We start from the raw sequence: 27162 nt of genomic DNA, 5'->3' as shown, positions 1-27162 counted from the left end.
CCTCCAAGTGGTTCAACATGTTAGGAGTCTAAAGCAGCTCTGGGTAGAGAGGATTCATGGATACTGTAGATGAAATCACTATAGGCAGTTTTTAAGTGCATGAAGCCATGTCACCTGCAAAAAAAGACAACAAAGAAAATGTACTTGTTATTCTTCAAAGCAGGCACGTTCGAGTTGAGTGTAGATACCACATCCTGCAGCGTGTTGTTAGCAGATCGCCGCAGCATCACTTGCAGCTCTAATTGCCGTTTACCTGATCTCTGGGTTGCGATGACGCAGGACCTGAGACAGCAGCTCAGAGGTTTGCTGGAAGCAGCGACTCAGCTCATCCAGCTTCTGCTCCATGGAGAGGATACGCTGCTCCAGCTCCCGGTAGGAATTGTTCCAGTTGGCACTGAGGTCACACATAATCATCTGCATCTGTTGAGATTCAAACATATAGGCAAAGATTTTTGTATTCAGTGGTGATAAACACACTGGGGTCAAACTACAACCTCAAGCCTGTGGAGTCTGGAGACACATTTTAAATGTATGTTTCAGATTTGTGGTAAACTTTCTGACTGATTGACACGCTATGGTAATGTGGATGTGGTGCACTTCCAAGACAACTCAGTGGGGCAGACTCGAAACCACCCCATTGCCAGCGTAGGAAACATGTCACAATGCTTGGCAGCCCCCTTGCAGCAACCAGGATTCAGAAAAGACGCCAATAACAGCAGCTCTTTTTTTTTTAGTGCGATGTGCTCGCTATGTGGCTCAGCTTCAGTCAATATGAGAGAGCAGCACGCGTCGTTTACTGCGCGCCTATTAGACTGTAACTGATTGTAAAGTGACTGTGGCAGGGTTTTCTTTTGACCCAGGGGCTGCACTCGCAGTCTGGAAAAATCAGATTTATTTTCCATATAAATCAATCAATTACAATTAGTACCTATCTTTTTATGTCTCTTTATCTTGGGTTTATTCCACATGGAAATAATACCCGGGCCTGAAAATGACTGATTAATTTGTCAGGAATTCAAACTTCATCATTCAAATTTTGAAGATTCAATGTGTTTGAACAAACGAGCGATAAACAGCCGAGTGTGAAATAATTTCTGGAGTCTTTACAGTGAAACATGTACAAAATATTGCAGTGATAGCTGTCGTTTACCTTTGGGAGATCCACCATCTGACTCACGTAATCTCTCAATATTCTTTGTTTGAGGCGTAAATGCCTAAATCTGTGCAGAAAAAAAACAAGTCAGATCTCAGATTGGTGAAAGAATTTCAATCAAACCTGCATATTAATAACATCACTCTAAATGTTACATCAGGACATGGGCAGGAAAACAAGATCAATGTTATTTGATTTATTTATTTTGGATTAAAAATATAATCTAAAAAGATTAAAACAATAATAAAAAGACAATATGGCGTTACTATGGGTTTAAATGCTCCAATAATAGTTAGAATGCCCATCTGCAGATGCTGCATCCTATTTTTAGACAAAAAGTGCTGGAACAATACAGAACCCCTGATTTTGGGAGGAATATGCTGACAATCAAGTATTCCACTACTCAACAGGGAGAAGTCCTGCTGAGTTGGTTAAACAGCTATAAAACATTGCTAGAAGGTTTTTGACATACAGAGGTGGAAAAGGTCTAAATTTAGTACCCTAGATGGATGAAACCAGAAGAGAACTACGGAAACCACTACTGCAATCAAGCACCCAGTCTGTGAAGACATCAGAGTGATGGAGCGATGGTCTCATTACAGGACACTGCTCTTAATCCCAAGGTGTGGAAGTTCCTCCATCTCATACTTTCCACAGTGTTTATTTATAGTGGTTCAGCCTAGTTTAAAGCAGGAAGTACCACCCGCCACACAGGCTAACATACCCTCACACGTGTACCGTACTCCTGTTGTGGACTGTACAGTATAATCACTCTTCTCGACATCCTGTTTTACGCAATCCACTTGTTCTTAGGAAAAGAGGTTGGGCTCGATAACAAGAGAACTCAGACAGAGATGAAAAAGGTCCAAAAGAATAATAACAAAGTTCGTGCCTCATTATAATGGCTTTTTCTTTTTCTCCTTTATCTTGATGAGTTAATCAGAGGACACACAATATTTTGTGAAATACTGTGAAATAATATACAAAATGACAAAAACGTTGCCTCAGATTCTGTAAAATAAAAGGGTGGACCCATGTACACACATGCCCTGCCAACATAAGAAGGGCGAACAAATCTAATTGGTAATCTAAATTAACCATTAAAATTAGTGACTCTGTGGTTAAGCATGTTGACACTAACTTAATGACCCGGAAAATACACATGTAAGGCACACAAACCACCACCCACTTACATCCTTCATTCAGACTCAAACACACAGATACGCTGCCTGAGGCCATCATTTCTGCGATACAGTAACTCACACTCTGATGGCTTCCAGAAGGCATCTCTGGTGTCTTCGGTGTTCACCACGGTTTCCCTTTGCCAGGTTTGCACGGTGCAGAAGCCAGCATTCTCGGAGCACATTAGCAGCAGCGTGGCGGATCTGGTCAAAGAGGCAGACACATTAAAATGGTCCGATCAAACATCCAGGAGCAGAAACGTGGTGATAAGAACATCAAGATAAAGTCGATCAAACTTGAAAGCTTGACTGAAAAAAATAACACAGAGCTGCTTGTATCTTTTAAACATTTTACTGCAGGAAGTAAAAGCATGAGTCACGTAAACCAGCTGATTAAATCCAGATCATCTTTCTTTTTCCAACCGTTTGCTTTATGCTGATTTTAGATAATAAACAACTATTAGGTCTTACTTTCACAAAGAGCCTTAAGAATTTATAAAACAGGCCATACATACAGTTACACTCAGGTCTTGTCATTGCAACATTTCTCTACTAACAGCTTTTTGCACTTTTCTCTTTGATTCTATTCGTGTCTGTTTGTCTTCCTGCCCAAATCACTGTAACTGCCCTGTGATGATGTCACGCTGGCCCTGTTGTGAGGGTTATTAATAGCGGTTGTCAGAGTTTGCATCCAGATGTCTTCCCTTGTTCCCATCAGTGTAAATCTGGACTGCACCAGATAGCTCCGAAGGATGCGCACATGCACACACACGCACACACACACACACACACACACACACACACACACACACACACACACACACACACACACACACACACACACACACACACACACACACACACACACACCGAAACAACCACAAGCAAGGCATAAAGATGCACCTAGTGACAGGATGCAGCTACCAGGAGAAAGGAAATGGTTGTATCCTCCAAAGCAGTGCAGCTACTGCAGTCAGACTTTGCTTTACAGTTTGGTGAGGAGCTGTAGCACCACGTGCAGAACACAGAAACTGACAGTGTAGGAACTCCATCAGTCATTACACATTTAGGTGTATTTGTATGACAGTGGCACGGACAACATTTCCTCTTAAGCACCTTTTTCCCATCAACAAGCAAACACTTGAAACCTGCCACTTTCACGCACACACACACACACACACGCGCGCGCAAATACACACACGTAAGCTCAGTTTCCTGTCTGCCGCTGCACCGTCCTAAACTGACACAGGTTTCTTTCCTGACAGAGATAAGATTATTTCCTCTGTTTGACGCCTTGAAAAGGCCATAAAGAGGTTGGCAAAGCTCGTCTCCCTCCTCTTTTCCCACACCATCCTGTCCTTTGGTGTCTCTTGTTTTAGAACACGATTTTTTTTTTTTTTTTTAAAGAATCAAAAACCAAAACATGTATGAAACGTGGAAAATAGTGACGCATCCATCCTGACATCTCTATCCGCTTTATCATGTTTCTTGTTTGTGTTGTTACACTGCAGTAACCTCTGAACAAAAGGAGGGGACTGACTGTGGATAAAAGTTTATGTAGGAAAGTTTATGCAATTATTAAATATTATTTTCCAAATGCTGCAAAAATAAGAGCCACTATTTTCAATTTACGTAGCTCACATTAGAGGAACTCAAGATCCATGTGTTAAGCCTCATTTATTACAGATTGCAATTCAGATCTCTCTTTTTTTATGTTGGTACAGCAGAGGCTGTGATGTTATTTACTTTGGCAAAGCAAACTTAAGATGATTTTCCACATTAAGATTCGATTATCTGACCTATATTGAGCTGTTAATTTGTTAATAATTAATAGTAGTTAGTTTTAACTAACACTAAAGGCCATTTTCTTAAAATCATCAACAGAAAAATAACATACTTTGGCACTTTCAATAAAAATAACATTCTTTACATAACTACCAAGCATTTTTCAAAGCATACCAAAGCATTTTATTTTGTTATATTATTGCTGTCTGGCAATGCAGCACAGACTTTTTAAATCATTCTGCACTTAGCGCTGCATTACCGCGCAATGGTCCAGTGACTCTGACAACAACAGACACAGACATGGTGCTCATTTTGATGGATTATCTAACCTAAACAAGTTTAAAATCTTTGCAAGCTAATTTTTACAGAAGAATGAAATGAATAGAAATCAACAGCTGGCTGGACGACAGGAGGAAAGGCGCATTACAAAATATCTCAAATATTACCACTCAGTTAGTCTTAGAGTCAGCAGTAATGTTAAGGATGAATGATTTGTGATTGAATGGGCCAAAATAAGAAAAAACACTGGGATCATCTTTGAAGTAGAAGAGTACAGCAAACTCATCCAAACATCATATTTGAAGAAAATTGTCAAATGCAAAGAAAAGGTGAGCAGGCGTGTTTTCCTCATCTTCCAGTGTCTCGTAAAGTAAAGTCAAACATCTTGATACATGTTTGCTGAAAAAAATGTTGCATGCTCTTACCCTTTTAGAAATCTGGATGTCCAGCATGAAGAAGTGCACATGTTTCTCTCCTTTGTTCAACGCCAGTTTCTCTGTAGCGATCGCCACCAGCATGGCGGTGCAGGCTACACCCTGAAACCCAACACACAAACACACGGTGGTGAGCACGGTTTCTTACATGTACCACCACAGATGTAGGCTACAACCTGCCTGATTTCTCCACAGGGATTATGTAAAATGAATCCAGAATACTGAAACACAACGCACAGTCAAATTTTGTAAGCCTGATTTTATCTAAATCCACAACAGTGAGGGTTAACGTCGTTTGCTCCTTTATTATCCCTCAAAGGAAAGAACATATTAAGAAAACTCAATGTTGATCCTCTTACCTTAAATGGTTCTGACTAATAAATCGAAGTTATATTTACACAAAAAGTTCAATGGGTATATGGCCTCTCTGGCACTATAACAGTGTGGGTTTCCTCTGAGAATAGCTTTGTGCTATTGCTGGACAGGGAACTACAGAATGATGATGACAATTCATATGGGTTTAGGCCAAAACTCATCCACACAAAAAGATGCATCACAGGACACAGACTGACACTACTCTTTGCCCATGTCCACCACAGACAGTGATACAAGTTAATCTTTTTTTTTTACCTGTTTTCCTGTTTTCAGCTTGCATTAAAAAAGAGAGAGAGAAAGGAGGAGAGAAAAAGACGAAGCAGGAGCATGAGAAAACTTCAGCCAGAGTTTTGAAAGATATATTTATCCTTCACTCCAACAGCCACAAAATATCTATCATTACATCGTCTGCGAAACCTGGGAGGTACAAACTCTTTCCTTGGATCCATCCACACATAGTGGTGGGATGCAAAGCATGTTGTCAACCCCTGAGCACAGCTGTAAACCGCGTTATGGCTGGAGTGGAGCCGAAGTGCTGATCATGGAGGCTTTCAGCCACATTACAGGTGTGAGCATCACCCCAGTCACTCGCTTTCAGAGCTGCCCTGATGGGAGTAGGAAATTTATTTATTTTCCAAACCATGGGCACAGGTTGGCACACCCTCCTGTTGTAGTGGTGCCAAAGGCAATAAACTACCTAAAAATGGATATGGTGGAAAGTTTTCCCTTATAAGGGGGGAACTTATAAAAACAAGGGAGATGGAGAGAAAGTGATGGAAAGATTGGGAAGACTGTTTTCCACTCTGTCACAAAGGTGTCTAAACCGGACTTCTGCCTACATCCAGAACCACTCTTATCTGCTTATACTGGAATTTAAGGCGGCAACTTTTCAAACACGTCGCTCTGTCAGTGACTTATTGTTTATCTTACTTTACAAAAAAACCTTTGTATTTCATCCCAGATATCATTTCCACGTTCCTTTAACTCTTAAAATAACTGTATCTCTGACCTTCCCTTCCACCTTTTTTCAGGAGTAACCTCATCATGTTTGCATTTGAACTGACTGTGACGCTTTCTTTTCTCAAACACTTCAATTTACCTGTTTTATTCTATGATGGCAGAAAAAAAAATAGGCAAATTTAACTAAGTCACAGAGTGCAGTAAAACAATCGCATCCCTCAGCAGAAACATCACACCTCACACAGATCTTTGTGCAGACTGCACAGCGTCCATTGCATGCTGACATTTTCCCTCCCTCAGTCTTTTCATGTGAGCGCCTGGTATCACCAACGTCCACAGTCCCTTAATTTACAGCTGTGATCTAAATCACACACGAGCAAATGAAAGCATTCAGGGAAGGGATCTAGAGGAGTTTTATGTATCCAAGATAACTAGTGGAACGGTACAGAATAGGCTGGGTTAAACTGAACCACACTGAAATGGGAAAAATGAAATAGGAAAATGGGGTTTTGCAGAGTTGCAGCAGTGGAACAGAAGGGAATGAAACAAACCAGTGAGGATGCTATGAAACAGTTTGGAAGAGAATAGAGCTAAATAATAAGGAAAATAACAGAAAACAATCAAATACAAAGAATCAGACCAAAATATATTGAGGAAGGATTCAATGAAAATGTATTTAGCCAAGCTGAACAGAACGGACAAAATACAAGACATAAAAGAACAGAGAAGAAATGGAATGAAAGTGAAGGAAAAGGAAAATGTGATCTGTACAGAGAGAATGCAGCACAACAGAATGAAAAGAACAGCAACAGGACATGTTGTTTTAGTGTGTTATCAGGCTGCTTGTGCACACAGAAAAGTCTGAGGTGGTTTCTTGAGAGAAGTGAAACAAAGATAAGACATCTCCATTCCCTGTGCTTATCAAACCAAACATTAAACCAAGCATATTTTGTGTTCAAACCACAACTGCTGCCGTAGCTAAATACAGTAAGTGGCCAAAACAGCAACTCCATAAAATAACGGATATACCGAATTTCCTCACTGTGGGATTAATAAAGTCAAATCTAATCTAATACCTCAACAAGTATTGTGTGTTTTGTACATTTCAGTATGCATACGATTACATGTTTCTTCTAAAAACCTTCTATTTCATAATGAATCCTCAGTGTCTTACGCAATAAAAAAAATTTCAACAAGTAACTTAACTTGGTTACCATGACTCCAGTGAAGAGACACACCGCCTTGCCACAGCTGGTGATGGGTGCCACATCCCCGTAGCCCACTGTGAGGAAGGTGATGGCTATGAGCCACAGAGCCATATCCATGCGGCCTGTTGCTTTCTGGGTCTGCCTGGGGGGGAAAGCGGGGGGAGTGAGACTGTGTCACAGTGAAACACCTTAAATGTATTATTATGGATCCCACTGTAGTTATGATGACCCTTTCAGCCACTTTTTTAACATAAACATACCCATAATGGACTTTTATGTAACCATCATAAATGACAAATGTCATTATCTTTAATCAGGTTCCAGCAATATTTCTATTTTAGGGGTCAACAATTTCCTGATAATTTCTGCAAACATTTTCTTGAAATAAAGTAATTCCGTGTGTACAGTATTCCAGAGAGTGTTATCAGACAACTCTTTTAGTTGTGTTGAGTTGATGAACAACCGTTGATTTCCACTAGTATCACCGTCAACCTAATTTATATGGAGACTGTGTTCTCCATACATAGGTGTAGGGGACACAAAAAATATTCCATCTTGGTACTGTATATGTGATTTTTTTTTTAATTATTGCAATATCAACACTGTGCAAGTCTGACAGATGGCAATGGATAGTGCAACAAATGAAAGACCTGCCACATTGATGTCCTTGATCTCATTGATTCAAAATAACAATGATGAAAAAATACAATTTTGTAGTGAAGTAGTCCTACATAAGCTACAATGTTGAGACTGTATTCCACTGTATAAGAGAAATGACCAAATCACTGATGGAAGATGAATTCTTATAAATCCTTGTCTGTAGCTTAGTCAAATAGTTATATCCAGAAACATTTTAATGGATACTGTTACATATCAGCTTCTTTAAAAAAAAAAAAAAAATAAAACATTTTAGGAAGCTCTGGGGTCCTGTACACGACAGTGATGACCTGATGCCTAACTTTATTGAATTGCCTAACTCTATGGAATGCATCGCTTTATGTCTTTATGTCTTTAGCACAATGATTCATGTGAGTTTGTTAAAGGTGTGGTCTGCAAATGAAACTGTGTGGATGATCTACAGGTTCTTGGGCAGTCAGGAAGCGGGTACCAGTGTAAACTTGTAAAATATTACAAAAGTTCAATGTACACTTGGCAGAAACCTTTCAAAAAGGTCATATGGTGTGTGAGTGTCCATCTGTCCCCGGGTAATGAACTAATAGAGAAAATGATTGGTGTAACAGCTCAGTGTTAAAAGGTTTGGTGGTCTTATCAGCTATCACTCAGAAGCTCTTTTATTACTTTTGACAAAACAAAACACACAAGATGGAGACAGGAAACTGAAGGCAAAACAACTCCCATTGAGGTTCAAATGAACAAATGACCTCACACTGTTCAAACAGCTAAACAGACTGTAGAGGATCAGGCTGATTTTGAGTTGGCTCGCGCTGAAGAGAATTTTGTTAGAAAAACAAAATAGAGGAGGATTATAAAATCAGTTGTTGTAAACCTATTTTGAAAAGTCAAATTGACCATCAAGATTTGAAGAGGAATGTTAAACTACAATGCATTTTTTTTTCAGTTGTATATAGTGTAACGAGTGGATGTTTGGAGGGACAAAGTAGACAGACAGAACTGTAGTGTGTGTTTGTTTTAAAGTATTATGAAATGTAATACTTCGAGAGAAATAAAAAGGTAATTTGCTCAATTGGTTTTGACTTAGAGGAATTGAAAAAAAAAATCCTGTGACTTTGGACAGTCACATAGAGCCTTTGCTCAACCCATGATAACTGATTGTAGTTAAAGGTCACTTTCATAATGGACATAGAAAGTGTGAATATGTAAAGACTTATTATGTAAAGCCTTAGTGATTAGGAAAATAACCAGCATCCTTTCAGGGTTAATTTTTCTACATAGGTAATTGTTGAGCTGGGCCAGCTCTCTCAAGCAAAGATGAAACTCTGGTATGTCGAAGAAACATTGGTTTCCTAGAGTGGTGAGATTTTAATTCACATTATTTTATTGCTCTACAGTTTTAAATTTTGTACATATAGTTATTCAAATGGAGCACGTCAGATGAGAACATCAATACAACTCTTATCTGTATCCCAACTATAAATCTACAGTCAGCCGTTGGTTAGTTTCTCTCTCTGGCTGTACAGTAGCCTCAACTTTATCATAAAGCTATGAGAGGGGTTCCCCGAAGAATAGTGCCTATGTTTTTTTGTCCATCGGCTTTCTTGTCTGCTCACAAAATACTGGGCTTATATATAATCGTTACTTTTCTTTAAGCAGCACACGATATCATTAGTATTAAGCTTGTTTGCTGATTTAAATGTTTATGATTGATGTATAATATGCACAGTCTGTTTCTTAGCTTGGTGTGTTTTCTATTGGTTTGTTTGCTCTTCTTTGATAGTATTAGTTACCATGTTTGGTATCCACTGAGAACGTACATCATACCAGCTAGTTGTTTGACTTGTAACTTGTGCCAGCTCATAACCCTAACCATTGGTATTGTTTACACACATAGCGTTATTCTCCCTACCTTTCACACAGAGTGAGCATCCAGGACGCAATGAGCCAGAAGAAGAGGATGAAAACTAGCAGCGTACGAGCCGGGTGTTTGTTCATCAGTACCTTGAGAACAAAGCGAAAGCTGAAGTTGATATTGTTGAGGGAGCCGATGCTCCTGTAGGAGGCGCTCAGCAGCACTTTGCTGTGCAGCAGGATGGCTCTGTGCACCAAATACAAACGTAGGAACATCAGAACTGATAGCAGCAGCTCCGTGTCCAGCAGGGCCTTGCTGTGGTGATTGAAGACACAGAGTGGAGCTGAGGAAGAGGAGTTGACATGGAGGCCCACCTCCCAGTATGATCCAACAGGATGGATGACGCAGACCAACAACTCCAGGGCGATCACAAGAACCCTGTGGCTGGTCATGGCAATGCGCCAGTCCACCTGGTTGTGGTCGATGATGAACAGCTAAAAGACGGAGGAGGACGAAAGAAGAAAATAAATTATAAAAGTGCTTGTTTGAAATGGAAATTACTGAAAATACAGTCACATCTTGATGTCATAGTTGGTAAAAGCTAAATATAATGCTTAGGGATCAGATGGGTACTCTGTGATTTCTCCTCTGAAACTTGAAACTTACATACAAAACCCACTGCCTCCAATTTCATCTCTTATTTTCCTATAATATGAACTAATGGCATCAGCAGAGTGCTACCCTTTTGTTGTTGCTGTGTTTTGAATGATAAGACTGTTTCATTTTCATTTCATTTGTAAACAGAGTTGATCATTCTGTCTGGACAATAGTGCAGTCATGATGAAAAAAACAATAAAAAAACAACAACAATATCTTTCAATTTATTTCTTACAAAAATCCGATCTAGTGTTTATGCTGGGTCGCACACATAAAATCTCACTGTATGGCATGCTGGAGTAAGCATATGTTAATGTCTGTTTAACATTACAGGCAAAAAAAAAAGACTGAAATACAATGACATACTTTATGGTACAGCATATTTGAAAAGAGTAGTGATAAGAAAATACATTTTAAGCCTCTAAAGATATGAACTACAGACACTGAACAGAAACCTGGAAGATGAACCTTAATTGTTTATGTTAACGAAGTAAGAATGTTACCATCTCCTCAATTTACAGCTGTATTGCGCTGCACTATATTTAAGAAAATCAAGGAAAATGAAGCAGTGACATTCTCAGAACTTTCTCTTCTCCCATTTTATCAATTAAAACTTTTTCCTTACTCCACTGATTGAGACACACTGATGTTCTTGAAGGATTTAGTCTGTCACCACTTACACCAAAGTATTGGTCGCTTCGCTGCGCACTGCATCGCTGCACACTGTCTCTGTTTCAGTCTCCACCCTAGACCTGCCCTTCCTTATCTCCTGTTCACACTTGGAGTGGCCTCTTGTATCAGACAAAATAAAAAGACTGTTGGGAAGGAATACAAAACCAGCAGCCTAAAAGAAACTGAAATGTACAGTGTTTTACTGTACAGATACACAGCACTTTCTGCACTTGTTATTTGCACTGCACGTTATTGAACACGCATGCTGTGAGTGTGTGAGAACAAATGAAAGAATGTTTGCTCTGTTTAATTTCAACCAAATCCCTTCATGTATATTGAATTCACACACAACGGCAGCTAGCCATGTGGACTGGAAAAACATCACAGCTGCATTATTGTGGACGTCTGTGTGGGCGAAGGTTTTTTGTCCAGGGTTCTATACGCATACAACAAACATAACACAAATTAAAACTGCAAGCAGTGATATCGGGCCCTCGCACCCTGTGCGCCGCCCTCCCGAAGCCGTCTCCCCAACGTGCAGCGCGCGAGGGACCGCATATCCCTGCTTAAAGTTGCTATTTTTGTCTCGTTTCCTGTCTCCAGCAGGGGGCGCTACGACTATGACGGAATATTACTATGAGGTGTCTTCAGGGCAGGACTGCTATCAAAGATGTAATGTTTGAGGAAGATCGGAATATGTGCATAAAAGTTAGTCAGTTACAGGTTCACGGTGAGACGCTCAAAATGGCCACCACAACACGGTCGCACCAATCGACGAAAACAAATTCACGATGCCGAGACACTTTTCGAAGTTTGGCCGCGCCCACTCGCGACTCCACTAGAATACGAAATGTTTCGCCGGGAGACAAATGTGTATCAACTTTCATGAGTTTTTGAATATGATGAAGCCTCCAAAAAGGCAAATCACTTTTTGAAATAATAATAATAACAAGGAACGAGAAAAAGAAAAATAATTCCTTGAAAAACAATAGGGCTTTCGCACCATCAGTGCTCGGGCCCTAATAATCAGTGTTGAGGCTACCATCAGTGGACCGAGAACTCCTTCTAAAATGATTGCCCTCAGGTATCTCTAACAGAGGACAACTCTAACCAAGCTAACTGGGAACAAACGTTTCTGGTATGAAAGGTGATGCACAAAATATCAAGCACTGAAGATCAACAGGCTCTCACTCAGACACACAACATGTCACAAAACGTGCGTCCATCAAAGGGGACAAAGCAAACTCACCCTGATGTCCTTATAATGGTAAGCTATGATGAGGATCAGGAGACATCCAGTGGACAGGCTGATGGAACAGTTGATGATTAAGGCGATGTTTGAGCCCTGGGAAGAAAATAGAACCGGCATAATTAGTTAAAGCATAAAAGGAAGGTTTTCAAAATTTTATTTCTTTCCTTTAATGTTCTTCACTGCGAGGATTTAATGAAACAGCTTCTGAATGCACAGTGGCATAATATACAAATCAAGTATAAGTGCTTGTTATATTGTGCAAGGAGAGGTGAGATTTCCTTTAAAGGGAACCACAAAAATGTAAGTTGTAAATAGACAGAGACTTGCTAACATATGTTGACTGTTGGCCAATCCTTGTATTGGTCTACTTTTTAGACATGAGTATTTTCACCCTGCATTTGGTGACATTTCATTGACTAAACAGTCATTAGTTACACTCAAAGAGCGAAACTTTTACTTCTGTTACATTCAAGCCCTTCCTCAACAAGCTCACACAACGCTCATTAAACTTTTCAGATAAATCTCTCTGTAATCCTCTATGGACAGAGCATGCGAACCAGTCATCTCTGTTGGCCGAGCAAGATAACGTCCGGTTTAGTCAGATGCTATCTTGAATGTGGATTTTAAGAAAAGAGTCATTTCACTGGGATTGTGACTCTCTAAACAATTTATTCACCGTTTTACAACAGTAGTGACAGAGCAGGCTATGGTACAGCAAATGACGTAAGAGTGGGTCGACAGTGTTTTTGTAATTATTCACACTAACAGAGGGGGAGGACAAAACTTCCTGACTGCGGGTTTTATCAATTAATACATTAAATAATGATTGCAGCACCCTTACAGAGGATCAAATACTGCTTATTTTGGATTCATTATATGTATGAAAAATGTAATTCTGTGTCTTTAAACATGGTTTTCACAGTGATAGCCGAGGTGCTCTCAAAACAATATTATCCATTTTTGTTAACCATAAAGCTTTTGTCAGAGATTGCCTTTCCATAACAGATTGCTGAGAACAATTTCATACAGCATAACTGTAGGCTAGTCTGTCATTCTTGCCTTTCCAAAACAAGCTTCATTAGAAATTTACAGTAATTGGGCCTAATGAAAAAGGAATTACTGATTCGATAATAAACTCCAAAAAAGTACATAAAAGGCCATTCAATTACATAAATGAGCATGCTTGTAATAAAATACTTTCCATTGCAGAGAACTGAGAGATGGAGACACAGATGCACACACCATGATGCTTTGCTACATTGTAGAAACTCAGATGATTTCACGAACTGAATCAAGCACTAATCATAACCCTCTGCCATACCCCTTCAACCTCAACAGGTTAAAGAGCACCTTTATCCATGATTCATGCATCTCAGAGCAAGTGATGCAACGTCAATGGAAGTTTTTTAACGGGAAGGGCAGTTTAATGTGGTTTACAGTTAAAAAGATAATTGCAAACTTTCAAACTTGAGGAAACTTGAGTGTGTAGGTGGTATGGTGTGACGTCCGTTGGCAAGGTACATTGTTTTCCACAGTTTCTCGCGTAGCATCCACATCATGTCTGTGTTTCATCTAGGACTAATTAGAAGACCCCACAAAAGCTCAACATTTCACCACACACCATAACAGAGACCTCAACAAGATGTTTCTCGCTGAGTTTCTAAAATTGTTTCTGTAAATCTTCCCTGTTGGAAACAGACATTTCAAGCCTGGCAAACCAAATTGGCTGTTTCTCATAGACTTGGCTGGACAATGAGCCACCATCACTAGGCCACCCAGGTCATAGGAAATTAATTGCAAAATATAACACTAAATCAGTGCTAAAAATGATGATCCGGTTTGTATGTTCTGTGATAAATAAATACTTCCCAAAGCACTAATAAATGCATCTGACTTCAGTTATCAAATTTTGTTTGTTATCCAGTGTGGTAGTATTAGCTGCTAGATTTTCTGTGATACACGTAAGAATAGGTTTACAAATAATACCTATCATCCCTTATCTATACATCTATACCCGCTTTATCCTGGAGAGACTGAGAGACTTTTTCTTTTTCCTGCGCAATGACCTCTTTAGACTCACGCTGTATTGGATCAGCGGAATGGAAGCTCTGCTGTGATTGGTTAATACGTTGTAGGTAATTGACTGTTAACCAATCACAACAACGTAGAGTTTAGCGTGCGCTTCCCTCCGACTAAACTAATCAAGCAGCGGCAAGCGTGTACACCAGTTATCACTGACTCCTTTGGTCTGTCGGTGGCTGGCCTTAAGAAGCGTTGCATTAAACGGACAATAGTGTTGACCTGGCTCCACAAAGAAAACACGAACCAAATCAGTTCATGACACGGCAGAACTTAGAAATCCTGTCCAGCCAGTACGAAATGCAGAAAGCTCCACAGTTAGCTCCACGGCGAGCAGCCGAGAGCCTGTTGATGTAACGTTCACATCTCGACAAGTCAGTTTAACACCAGAATATTATGTAAGTATGTGAACACTAAAATGTATAGTGCTGCTGACTTTGTGTGCCACCTGCTCTTTCTCACCACAGTTTATGTAAGAAAACCGGCTGCAGGACTTCCTGCATGTTTCAAGTTAAAAAGCCATTATTTCAAATTGCAAGCTCCCCACTGTTTAATACATGGTCCAGCCTTATATTAGCCTTTGAATTAGTCTCATTACTCTAATAATTGAAATGGTTATGACATTCATTAAATACATTTATGTTATGTGAAATATCTCTTAGAATCTTTCATCCACAGCAGGAATTCAGAAGGTAATACTTCACGATTTGCTCCTCTTTTTGTGAAAAAGAGGAGTGCTGGCACTTTTTTTTGTGTGCTTCAAGCACTGAACAGAAGGAAGTGGTGTGCAAAGTTAGAAATGTACAATGTAAAACAATAATGTACAACGTAAAACCAACAAGCTTCCTGCGGCAAAGTTTATGATCAGATTTTTCATTTCATTTTTCTTTTCAAAAGGGTGAAGCCAAGAAGACAGTAGGATGAGAAAGGACAACAGACACAATCTGACTAATACCGTCAAACAAGAAGAACAGTCAAACAAGCATGCAGTGAGGTATGACGGTTAGTCAGATACCTTTCAACCAAGTTTTAAATTATATATAAGGCGACGGCTGGCAAGAGTTGCTTCATATTTAATGTAAGGATGTTCCAAAAATGTATTGACTGTCTGACTAAAAGATGTCTCCCCTTTGGGACAACAATATCTCAATTTATGTTTTATCTGACCAATTTATCTCCAAAATTTCTTGGAAATATACATTTGCTAAGTAGTTGAGGCGTTGACCTGTTACAAAGTGTTGGTCTATATTGTGCCATTTACTAATTTTTTTTTTTTTTAAAGCAAAAGAGACTTTATCGAGGAAGCATATTACAATGATGGGGACCTGCTTGTTCATTGTGATCCAGTAGTTTGTGTGTCTTTGGTAAGAGACTAAGTGATTAAACTGTATGTCATATATAACAGAATAGTAGCATGAAAATAAATCTTTTCTGCTTAATATGTTGGATATTTCTGAATAGATTTGAAATTGCTGAGGCTGAATTTGTTTTTTGCCACATCATGCTTCACTTATCTTTTTGGACTAGCCTTGCAACCACACATGGTTGAGTCAGTAGAGCTCATCACAATTATCTACTTTACCTACTTTAAAAAATAGGACATCATGCTCAGCCTTTCAGTCTCAGCAGACATACAAGAAAAGTTGTCAAAGAGTTGCAGAAAAATGACGTACGGTTGGATCCAGGTTAAAGTGCACACTTCTGGCACTTGTGCAGCCAAAGTCAAGACATAGAGACTTTTAGACTGGCCATGCAAACACTATAATTACACACTAATGATGTGGAAAGATAGCCTAAAGTACTGTTAACAATCTCGCTTTAGGGGAAGAGGTGAAATGTGGAAAAACATTCCAAAAATAGGCCTATTTTCGTGCATTACCATGAAAAGGTATGCTTAAATATGACTTTGTAGACTGAAGTTAACGTCATGGCAGCTCCAAAATATGCTGCAGCATACTTTAAAATGTCTTTCAAAGTTAAAAAAATAATAATAATAATAATAATAATGATGCTGTATTTTGTTAAGGCGACCCTTATGTGACCAAAAGTCATGTCAGCCTAAATGTCATAGCTCACATTCATAGCTTGGAAATCGTATGAAATCTAAAGATGAATACTGGCAATAGTTATGTAAGCGATGGTTAAATCAGCGGTGCAGCCTCTGTAAAATAATATGCTTCAACTGCGACAGAGAACACTTTTCCAGTGCATCAGCATTTCCATGGTACCAAAGCTGATGCCTGGTTTTAGGAACGGTTGGACAACACCTGTTCTTGGTTCATATTTGTAAACTGGAATAGCAAAGTCATAGTCGTGTCAGTACCGTTCATTTCACAACCGAATCTCTCCTGGTCCAACTCTCTGCCTGTATCAGGCATAGTTGTGAAAGCCAGGCACTATTTCCACAGGTTTGTCAAAGGAGTGTAGCTGATGTGTGTTAGAAACGCGGGGCTCTCTGACACTGTAATCAATCACTGAATTCACAGCATGGAGGTGGTCTGATGTTTTTGCGGCATGCATGAGAACTTTTTTCCACATGTGGAACTGGCGTGTGCAAGGTAGGGGGAGTTAATCATTTGTTGATTGTGTGGCCTGGCATTGTTATCCACTGAGATCTGCATGTTAATGTCATGAGGCTTTGCTACCAAATAGTGTGTGTCTGGAAACGTACTAACTAATCAGTAGGTCAGGGGGGTTCAAAGCCCAGCTGCAGATTCTGCTGTTGAGCCGCATGGGGTTTTTGTTGTCAGCTAATCAAGGAATTTATTATGACAACAAATATGGCAGTTGTGTAAGATTATTTTCTCTGTGCCATTTATGAAAAATGTATTGACTGAAATATGCCATAAATAAAAGATCGCAAATCAGCCGCCCTAGTGACACACTTTTTGTGAGCACCTGTGACTGCATTCGGGGGTGAAGAAGAGCTGAGATGCTGCTTCATAGCAGCAGAGTGTTAAACAGGTTTTAGTTCCACTGCATGATGGTGAAAGAAAGGCTATTATTTTGTTGATTGTTTGGTCGTTTTACGATGAGGTCGTGGGACAACACTAAAATGTCTTGACCAGCTGACAACGCAGAAGTAAGTTTAATGGTGTTGTCAAAGATTTGGCTGCGATTTCTAGACCAGAGCTTCCCATAAATACACCCTTTGCAACATGTGCAAAAGAGGAAAAAAAGCTATGTGGCATCAGCTCAAATTTGATGTGATGCTGACATACTGTAGACAGAAGGCCATATCATGGAAAAGAAGTAGACATAGATAGCATGTTGTATGGATAGCCTACAGCTTTAAGGTAAAGTGTCACATTTCATTTATTTACAGTCTGTCTCTTTTGGCTATAGACAATTCTGACATAGTACAATCTGACTGCTTAAACTTGTCGCTGCCCAAGACATGATTAATTTCGTCAACCTACCGGTTTATAAACAAAGGGACATATTTCGGCGTGGATTATCATGAGCAGTATCCCGAGCAGAGCGGTGCCCAAAGCCAGCGCGCAAAAACGCTTTCTATCCTCCACTAAAAACTTTCTGTCTCGCAGTCTGTAGAGGTCGTCTCCCTCCATGTGAGTAGTCCGCTTCCCGGGAAGTGACAGCGGCACGGATACTTCTGCTGAATCCCCGCAGTTGCGACTGATCAACCCATCGCAATTTACACAATCCACTTTGGAGTCGCGGTTTGTCATCTCCATCTCCAGAGCGCATACGAGCCGTCCGCCTGCCCCTCTCTGCCTGTCGTGGCTCTCCGCTGCTCCGTCCTTTGCCTGTTCGGTCTCCCCTTTGCTTTCCTCCCCAGTTCGGGAAGGCATAGTCCAATGGGAGAATTGTGTGCCAGTCCCTTCTCTCGTTTGTGGCTCATCGAAGTAGCGGGTTTGCCCAAACACTTGGCTTACACTCTCACTTCCCAACTAACCGGAGCGGCGTGGCTATGTGCACTGATGCCATTTGTACACTGCGTTGCGTTATGCGTTCTTATTTGCATGGCTTATTATTTTAACAGTGTACGTCAGTCTGCCACAAATGGAGTCTGTGCTGGGTGTGTTTACTCGTCATATGCGTGATGCGCTCCCAAGGAATTACAACGCCTCTTTGGCTCATCAGACAAGAAGCAGTTTGGTGGAGACATGTTAGAAGAAAAATCTTTGTTGTGTTTTTATTATCGGGGAACAAGCCACGTGGCTAACTGCTTTCTTTTCCTTTTCTGAACAAAAATTAAATAATCTATAAAAAATTAAACTCAAGGTTTAAATTTTATTTACGCACTGCTATAGCGGTGCGCACTGGCTCCCCAGCAACTATAGAGTCATATCGCGCAGTTGAGTGCATTCACACACACACACACACCCCCCCCCCCCAACTTGTTGCTGCACATTCAAAACACCAGTCAAGGTTTGCCAAGATTACCAATGGGTCACGGCTGTCATCACCTCAGTATTTTTATCTAAGTTGTTTAATGCCTGTAGTCTTTAGAAAACATCCCTGCAAATTTGCTTATTTAATCATTTAATATTGCATCCTCCATTTGTGTTCTGACTGCTTTATCATTTTCTCTTGCCATCTCACCCTGTACTCAATTTATTTTGACAGTCTGAGGTGCCAAGATACACTTTCATTTGCTGCAAATGAATTCAAAAGTTCAAAAGTCCTTCATAGGCCAAAACAAACACTGAGACAAACTCTTCCCCTTCGACCTCCTCTATTGGGTCTGTTGAAGCAGGAACAGCGTCATGACCTTGGTCTTGATGACGCAGCCAGCACACAGGAGTACTTCCGCTGCAGCATCCTGCAGATCCTGCTGGCGGTAACGATGCTCCTCACAGGTCTGTGACAGGATGAGTCCAAGTAGTGTGTTCAAACTGTCGTGTTTTCTAAGGCCTGGTCAAAAATATTTTGTATGTGAGAAAACACAGACAATACATCACTCAAAAGTACTGATTATACAAATAAGCCAAAGAACAACTTATAATTTCAGGTAAAGTCAATTTAATCCTTTATAATAAGGTCAAGTGCAAACAAAAGGTGAAAGCAGAACCATGAACACGGATAAGCTTCAAAGTGACATGAACAGTAAAATAGTCATCCAAATAATTACATGATTGGGTGAGTAAGGCATGCATTTGTACTCGGACTTATAGCTGTAGCAGATTCTCATAGCAACAAATGTTCTTTACAATATACACTTTAAAAAGCTTTGAGCAAGCGGATTCCCCTGAAAAATAGCTATACAATTCATTGACAGCAAAGAAGGTTTAAGCTTTAAAAAAAAAATGGATATAGTGTGCAGTTGGATTTGCAACATACAGAAAGCATAGTTAATACAAAAAAACAAAAAAGAGGTGTGACTTGAGTGCCATCCACTGGTGGTCAAATAAATTACAATAAACTAGTAAGATTAGAAAGTGTTCATCAGTCTATGGTTGATGTGCTATAATATTTACAAACAGTTTTGTAAAAAATATTCTTCTTAATGTACAGATATTGTCACTCCAGCTACAATACATTAAAACCCTGAATCACATTTTACAATGATCAACTGTGACGTCTACACAGTGCATCATATTTGGTGAGAGAACTGGCAAAGATTATCACAAGTGACAAACATGGGAAGACAATTATTTGGCATTTAACATATTGCTGAGAGTTCCTGAGTTAGTTTAAGCACCCAGTGACTTGCATCATTCTTAATAAGCACAGTACGTAAGAAAATTTGCAGCGCAGACATGACAGATTGAATATACAGTTTTCACTCAAGTTCAGTGGCATCTCTGTGCTGAGTACAAGCGATCAACTGGGAGTTACCAGAAGTGATAAAGAAACAGGAATTATTACAGACTGTGTGAGGAATAACTTCGAAATTACAGTTACAAATGTTCTTTTTTGGCCCAAGTTTAGCTGAACACAAGAGACCTGACACCAAATGGCTCAGTTGAAGGAGCTAATAATGCCCTATCCGCCCTTCACCCTACAGGTCTTGGACGGTCTAACACTTCACGGCTGCCCACGGCTGCAGGGTGGCCTGAGGCACGATGAACTGCGGGGGGGACTGCGGCAAGAAGTAGTAACCAAAAACCTGCTGGGGCGGAGGTGGCGGTACTGGAGGTGCGCACACTGTGGTGAGGAACACTGGAGCACCCTTCTTGTACTGAGGCCAAACTGGTGCAGTGTGGTAGAAGTACTGGAGGCTGGCCGGGAGCTGAACAGAGAGAAAGATTGGAGAGTAAAAGAGATTGTCAGGGATTGTGGAGACTTTACAAAGCTACAAAATGCAGTGTGCACATTTTTGTCTACATGGGTGGAATCAATGGGACTTTTCCTTTCTAGAACATGCAATACTGAAACATAATCACATGGGATGACTTATCCATAAAAATAGTTAGTGGGTACAACACAAAATAGACACATTTTGTACTTTTGGAGGGTGTAAGAATGTGTGGACTGGGTTGTAAATTCACTATAGGTGCGTATCACTTTGTCCAAAATCTACTTAACCTCATATGGTTGTTTTTTCGTAAAGAAATAAGGCTGGCTATATTCTATATTTTACACATTCACAATCACAACAAATCCTATTGAAAAATAAAACAACGATGCCAAATTCCCACTAATACATTGTCGGCCCTCATTTTCCATTTGCTAACAGATCAGATACTCTGCGCACAGAAATCGGCACTCGTTCGAGATGTATGTCCAGTTCAAAGACGTAACTCGAGAGATTTGCCGATGCATCGCAAACGTTGGGAAGATACAAACGGGATAAATGTGTGGACCTGCTGGGGGGTCCAAATTCTGTACACTGTGTGCACAATTATTAGGCAAGTGAGTAATTTGACCGCATCATCATTTTTATGCATATTTTCCAACTCCAAGCTTGAATGCCTATTGGATTTAAGCATATCAGGTGAAGTGTATTTGTAATGCTAGTTGGACCTTTTCGGGTTGAAGAAGGACTCAAAATCAACTCCCAAACCTACTGCCAGTTTTTAGAAGACACTTTCTTCAAGCAGTGGTTCAGGAAAAAGTCTGCATCTTTCAAGAAGGCCATGATTTTTATGCAGGACAACGCTCCCTCGCATGCATCGAAGTATTCCACTGCGTGGGTAGCTAGTAAAGGCCTTAAAGATGAAAGAATAATGACATGGCCCCCTTCCTCACCTGACCTGAACCCTATTGAGAACTTGTGGGGCCTTCTTAAACGGGAGATTTACGGTGAAGGAAAACAGTCCACCTCTCTGAACAGTGTCTGGGAGGCTGTGGTTGCTGCTGCACAAAAAGTTGATTGTCAACAGATCAAGAAACTGACAGAATCCATGAATGGAAGGCTTATTACTGTTATTGAAATGAAGGGTGGCTATATTGGTCACTGATTTTTTTTTTTTTTTTTTTTTTTTTTTAAATGTCAGAAATGTTTATTTGTAAATTGCGTTGTTTGTTTATTATTCTCACTTTAACAGATGAAAATGAGTTGGGAAAAGTGACATGGGAACATTTTCATTTTTCATTGAGTTGCATAATAATTCTGCACACTAATAGTTGCCCAATACTTGTGCACACATATTATTCTCCTAAGAAAGCCAAAACCTCACTTTTACTTTCTTAAATATTCAGGTTTAAGGTTTTTTTTTAACATTTTGGATTGACCGAGAGCAGATATTTGTCATGATTTAGCTATACAGACAATACTAATAAGTAAGCTTCTGTGATGTAACAACAGATGGTTGTAAAAAAAAAAAAGAGAGAAAAATGTACCATATTTATGCCGTATTTGACCTTATTTGGTACTTCTCCATGGTGCTTCCGAATCCTGGGCACCATCGCTATTGTGTAGGTGTCTCCTTCTGCTTTCTTCTTGACAACCTCCTCTCCTTTCTCCTGCTGTCCCTCCATCTCGCCGTCTTTTGCCTCCTCCTCTGTGTCGCTTGACGCAGTGGAGCCACAATCCGAAGAGGTAGCAGAGTGGTAATCTGACGTGTCCAGATTTAACGAGTGCACCGAGGCGCCATCTTTGGCACCCTTCACACCCTCCTCGTCTTCTTCTTCCTCTTTTTCACTGAAACTGGCTACTGTGAAGGGCCTGCCGTTTTCTCCAGACCTGTGAAGAGGCAGTGGATTATTTTAAGCCACACGTTTAGTTTAACTGTCACCCACATTCCTACTTTTTGACTGCCCACATATTTGAACCCGTGTTTCACTAAATGCATCACTATGACAGCTCACTCGTAATTCTCGGCTAGACTGAGAAAGGCCTCCTTGTTTTGAAACGCGTCTGTCTGTGTCATTCTTTGCCTCAGCAGGCCAGCCAGTGACTCACCTTGCACACACCTCCAGTGGGTCAATCCAAAGTGTGATCTCAGGCAACAGTCCCAGCTTGCTGGGTGTGAGCTCACTCTCCTCACAAGCCTTCAGAACCACTTTATCACAAGGCACTCCATTATTTATCCGAATGCATCTGTGAGGGTTTAAACATGATAAGTTCTGTGTTTTCTGCAGCACAGAGAATTTAAGGCTCATCACTGGCTTAGATCAGTGTGCATATTTTATGCTGATGATTACCTATATGCTTGGCCTTTGCTGGGACAGTCAGGGTACCAGTGGTCGTTGTATTTTTCACGTAAAAGTTCCTCCAGCTTCTCAGCAAACAATTCCGCTTTGGCTTCATCGAGCTTGCCGCGTGCCACCGCCAGGCATTTGAGGAAGTTGACTCCGGCCTTTACCTCTCTTTTCATGGTGTCTGTGGAAAAAGAAAAACATATTGCTGTGACTTCCCTACAATGAGCTGTGAAGGAGCAGGAACTACAGCTGCAGCAATAAAAGGTCTTCCCTGTGCAGGTTCCCTGAGCCAGGAGAGCTCAGCGTTAAGCATGTGTGAAGTGCGTGTCGGGCGTTTTACAGATGTTGACATGGCTGTGTTGCCAAAAGGCTACAGCTTATTGACACATAGGCAAACGAGATGCAAACAAGTGCTGCCATGGTGACATTTAAGTATTTTGACATGCAAATCCTATGAGCTCGGTGTGCTGTTTGTCTTCTGATAGCATATCTGTTTATGTTGAGCGCCAGTGTCAACCTGACCAGAGAGAAGTGTGTTCAGCAGAGGCCAAGGAAATTCAGACCTTGCAACAGAGCGAGCTAATGCCGAGTGTGCTTACATCCTGCTGATGTCCCTGAAAAGAAAGTCCAGCCTTAAACTTTTGAGGTGCACAGTCCTTTGTTATTGTGGCTAAAGACACACCACTATTGCTTCAGTGTGTGTAATGTGTTGTGAGAGAAAATTATTATTTGCTCCGGTGATGCAGCCACAGCCTTCCCCTAACAGTAGTGATGAACCTGCGACACAACAAGTTAGAGTAACAAATGTTTTGGCATTGCATGAACTGTAAGAGCATCGATGTGTGAGCAGCCTCATGTTTAGGTGTTCAAATAGCCGCTTTGATATTCCTGTCAATTATCTGTCTGCGAGGTAAACGGGGTCAAACATATTCTTCAGGTTGTTGTTGTTGTTGTTGTGTCCTTAGTTCAGTCTGTTTTTCATTTCACTCATCAACTAAACATCTTCCCCACCAAAAGGTTACACATCTTGCAACATGCTGACCTGTAGGACGCTTCCTTGACTGACACACATGCACGCGAACACAAGTTTTTCCAGAAGGGTTTCTAGTTTCAGATTTCTACTTGCGACTGTGAAGAATGTTAAAGAGGGCTTGCTCTCTTGAATTCCTCCTAATCCTGTGTTTAAGAGGCTACGGGTTGAGCATCGTTCAGAACAAATGAGGTGTTTTAACTGACAGTGTTTTTAGTAGATGCCTTAAAGCATTTTGGGATTAAGTGACTTTAAAAGTTAGCACTGAATGAATATGACCCTGATCCCTTTTATACCTCCTGAGCGTTATTATTCGATGTTTGTCTTTTAAACAGAAAAAAAAAAAAAGGAATGAGTAATGATAATAAGTTAACATGATCCCTCGGCCAATTTAAATCAATTATCTGAATGGAGAATAAAACAATATTCAGGGATAAGTAACAATCTTCATCTGTTTTAGATAATACAAGAGGACACTACTTTTTGGTTTTAAAGGCTACAGTACGAGTGTCTTGCAATAAACTGCACATCATTGTGATAACATTTGAATTGCTTAAACTACGTATCTGCAAATTGAATGACTTTGAATTTCTCAGACAAACTGATTATCATTGAACTAATTTGACCAGTTATTATTGTTTTATTATTGTTAACTGATGAAACAATCAGGTAATAAACAACCAAAAGCTGCAATCACTTTTCTTTTCATTTATTTGTAAATTGTTTTAGGCATTGCTTGCAAAAAACATTTTTTTAAACTTGTCCTGGATTATTCGAAAGATAAACTGTAACAAAGCTGAACATCAGGCTGGTATTCTTTGGAAATAAAAGGTTGATGTTTTGGTGACATTTTCCCGTATGACAGTGATGCATTTCAATTTTCTTTCAATTGTCCTGAACTACTTTTTGTCCTTGTGGTCAGGTGTTCATAGACAACAAGCAAGACACACACACACACACACACACACACACACACACACACACACACACACACACACACACACACACACACACACACACACACACACACACACACACACACACACACACACCCCTATCTGCTGTTTCAGTGTATAGTATTCTGCTGAAGACAGCTGGGTTGAGTCGTGTTTTCAAATGGCTTGCATCATACAAATGAAAGATATATGGATCTATAAACCAAAAGAGGGTTAAATCACTGGTGATGTCTGTTTATTCAGATTACTTCACCTGAAAATGTAACTTCCTTGGTCTAATCAGAAGTTCAGTGATGCCCTAAAATGAAGTACAGGAACAACTTCTGAATCTGCACACCATGTTTCTCGCATGTTTGTTTGCTGAACAGTGACATGCTGCCATTATCACAGGCTCTGCTGGTGTTGTTTTGATTTTATATGCAAACAAAACAACTTGACCTGTTTGCAGAGTCAGACTTGCCCCCAATGCAGTTTCAGTGTTTAACTCCAACATACCATTGACACTCTGTTCAGATGTTGGTCTGCTACGGAGCAGTGGCTGGATCCTTTCTTTTGTCTGCCTCTTATCAGGTTCTTGGTGTGCTCCTGTCGTTGGCCAACAATTACTTTGTGCGTCTTAAACTAGACCAAACAGCTTGAACAGGAGAAAAACTGCTAAAAAAAAATAGTCAATAAGCTGATGGACAAATCTATTTTGATAATCAATGAATTGTTATTAGTCATTTTTTAATAGAAAATATTCTGAAACTATTTGATTTCAGCTGCTTAAATGTGAATGTATATATGCGAGTCCTTTAGTCCTCCATGATAATAAAGTAAATATAGTTTGGTTTTGTAAAGTTTGTCGAAACAAAACAATGTAAGCTGCACATTGGGCTTTGGAAAACACTGGTCGACATAGTTCACCATTTTCTGACATTTTAAAGACCACTGAGCCAATCAATTAATCGAGATGATAATCACAGAATAATCAATAATGAAAAGCATTATATGACTTGTAAAAGGTGATTAACAGACCGTTTACAGGTAGCTAAATATTTACAAACCAACTCTACCACACTCGTTTTTTTTATGCTTGCGTGAAACAATCGAGGACACAACGTGATTCAAGAAAAAGTGCAGGTGCTTTGTGCGTGGATATCCATCACAACTACAAAAAGTAGAGAAAAAAACCACGAGACAACTAATTCATTCTTTACTCTGTCTGTCGCCTGTCTCTTTCTGCTGTGAGAAAGGAAACTTTATGCTACAGGCTGGAAATAACGCACTCGGGGGGGTTTTTCAGTGCGGAAACTCCCCAAAGTGGAAGAAAGTTAGCAGAAACCAGCCTTCGGCTTCAATTCGGCAGATACGCTATATTATTGAGGTGAACAAGGACAGGTCACGTACTTTTATTGACACAGTTTGAGATAGTTAGAAGTGAAAGCAAGTTGTGTTGGGTCAAACACCGAAGTCATAAACAAAAAGAAAAACTCAACAATTTGCCATAAACCGATTGAAGTGTAAATCCCAGTAACCAACTCAACAATGTAACTAACAGGACAGCAATGATTTAACCAATGAGCGCACATTAACTGATCTTTTTCTTTAGGCAGGTTGCTTTTAAAGACAAAGTGGTACTCACGTTTTAAAAAAATGTCCTTTAAATGAAATTACCCAGCAGTCGGTGTGTGTCCTCGGATCTTCGCCTCTTATCGTGTCTGTTACCTGTCAGCTCGTCTGCCCCAATGTGTTGAGGTTATTGTGGTCAGCACATGTTGCTTCCTTGTTCTCGGCTCTGCTCGTCCGTGCTGCTGCAACGCGGACGTAATGTTACCGTCAGCGTGACTCACTTCCTTTACTCAGAGCTGTGACTCAAGCGCTGACTGGCTGTCTGAGGGAGAGCGACACCCCGCCCTGCCCTAATATGGGCAGATAACGGTTAAACAGCCCGAGGGGGGGTGGCATTACTTGTAGCCGCGTTTGTTCTCTCCTATGGTGACATTTGAAGTAATACGCACACATATTAAGATTAAGATTAAGATTAAGATTAAGATTAAGATTAAGATTAAGATTAATTTACCGCTAATCTATTTTTGTTAAAGGGTTGACTGTGTGCGGCAG

General features: G+C 40.2%; 2 protein-coding genes across 3 annotated transcripts; both read right to left on the bottom strand.

The window, feature by feature from the left end:
- Window positions 1-249: 249 nt before the first annotated feature.
- kcnn4 (potassium intermediate/small conductance calcium-activated channel, subfamily N, member 4) lies at window positions 250-18491 on the bottom strand. The gene is made up of 8 exons (XM_069693351.1): window positions 17943-18491; window positions 12442-12537; window positions 9921-10357; window positions 7382-7517; window positions 4824-4934; window positions 2417-2538; window positions 1151-1220; window positions 250-420 (listed from the first exon to the last, which is right to left on the bottom strand). Exons 1-8 carry the CDS (start codon window positions 18333-18335, stop codon window positions 250-252), a joined length of 1536 nt encoding a protein of 511 aa, XP_069549452.1. The 5' UTR covers window positions 18336-18491.
- Window positions 18492-19498: 1007 nt separating this feature from the next.
- On the bottom strand, window positions 19499-26837 carry LOC138617946 (maternal B9.15 protein). 2 transcript variants are annotated; one of them, XM_069693338.1, is made up of 5 exons: window positions 26716-26837; window positions 23077-23254; window positions 22835-22972; window positions 22273-22615; window positions 19499-20719 (listed from the first exon to the last, which is right to left on the bottom strand). In XM_069693338.1, the coding sequence occupies exons 2-5, from the start codon at window positions 23247-23249 to the stop codon at window positions 20507-20509; spliced, it is 867 nt and encodes a 288-aa protein (XP_069549439.1). In that variant the 5' UTR covers window positions 23250-23254; window positions 26716-26837; the 3' UTR covers window positions 19499-20506. The 2 variants fall into 2 exon arrangements, with proteins under 2 accessions (XP_069549439.1, XP_069549440.1); XM_069693339.1 differs by lacking the exon at window positions 26716-26837 and having other exon boundaries at window positions 22294-22615; window positions 23077-23419.
- Between the last annotated feature and the right edge of the window lie 325 nt (window positions 26838-27162).

This window comes from Brachyistius frenatus, unplaced genomic scaffold (assembly GCF_029030835.1).
Source record: "Brachyistius frenatus isolate BFR_SWC_R1_liver_20210118 unplaced genomic scaffold, ASM2903083v1 Contig_14, whole genome shotgun sequence".
In the NCBI taxonomy this organism is placed as follows: domain Eukaryota; kingdom Metazoa; phylum Chordata; class Actinopteri; family Embiotocidae; genus Brachyistius; species Brachyistius frenatus.
The sequence above is the reverse complement of the archived record's forward strand: the minus strand, read 5'-3'. Positions and strand labels throughout refer to the sequence as shown.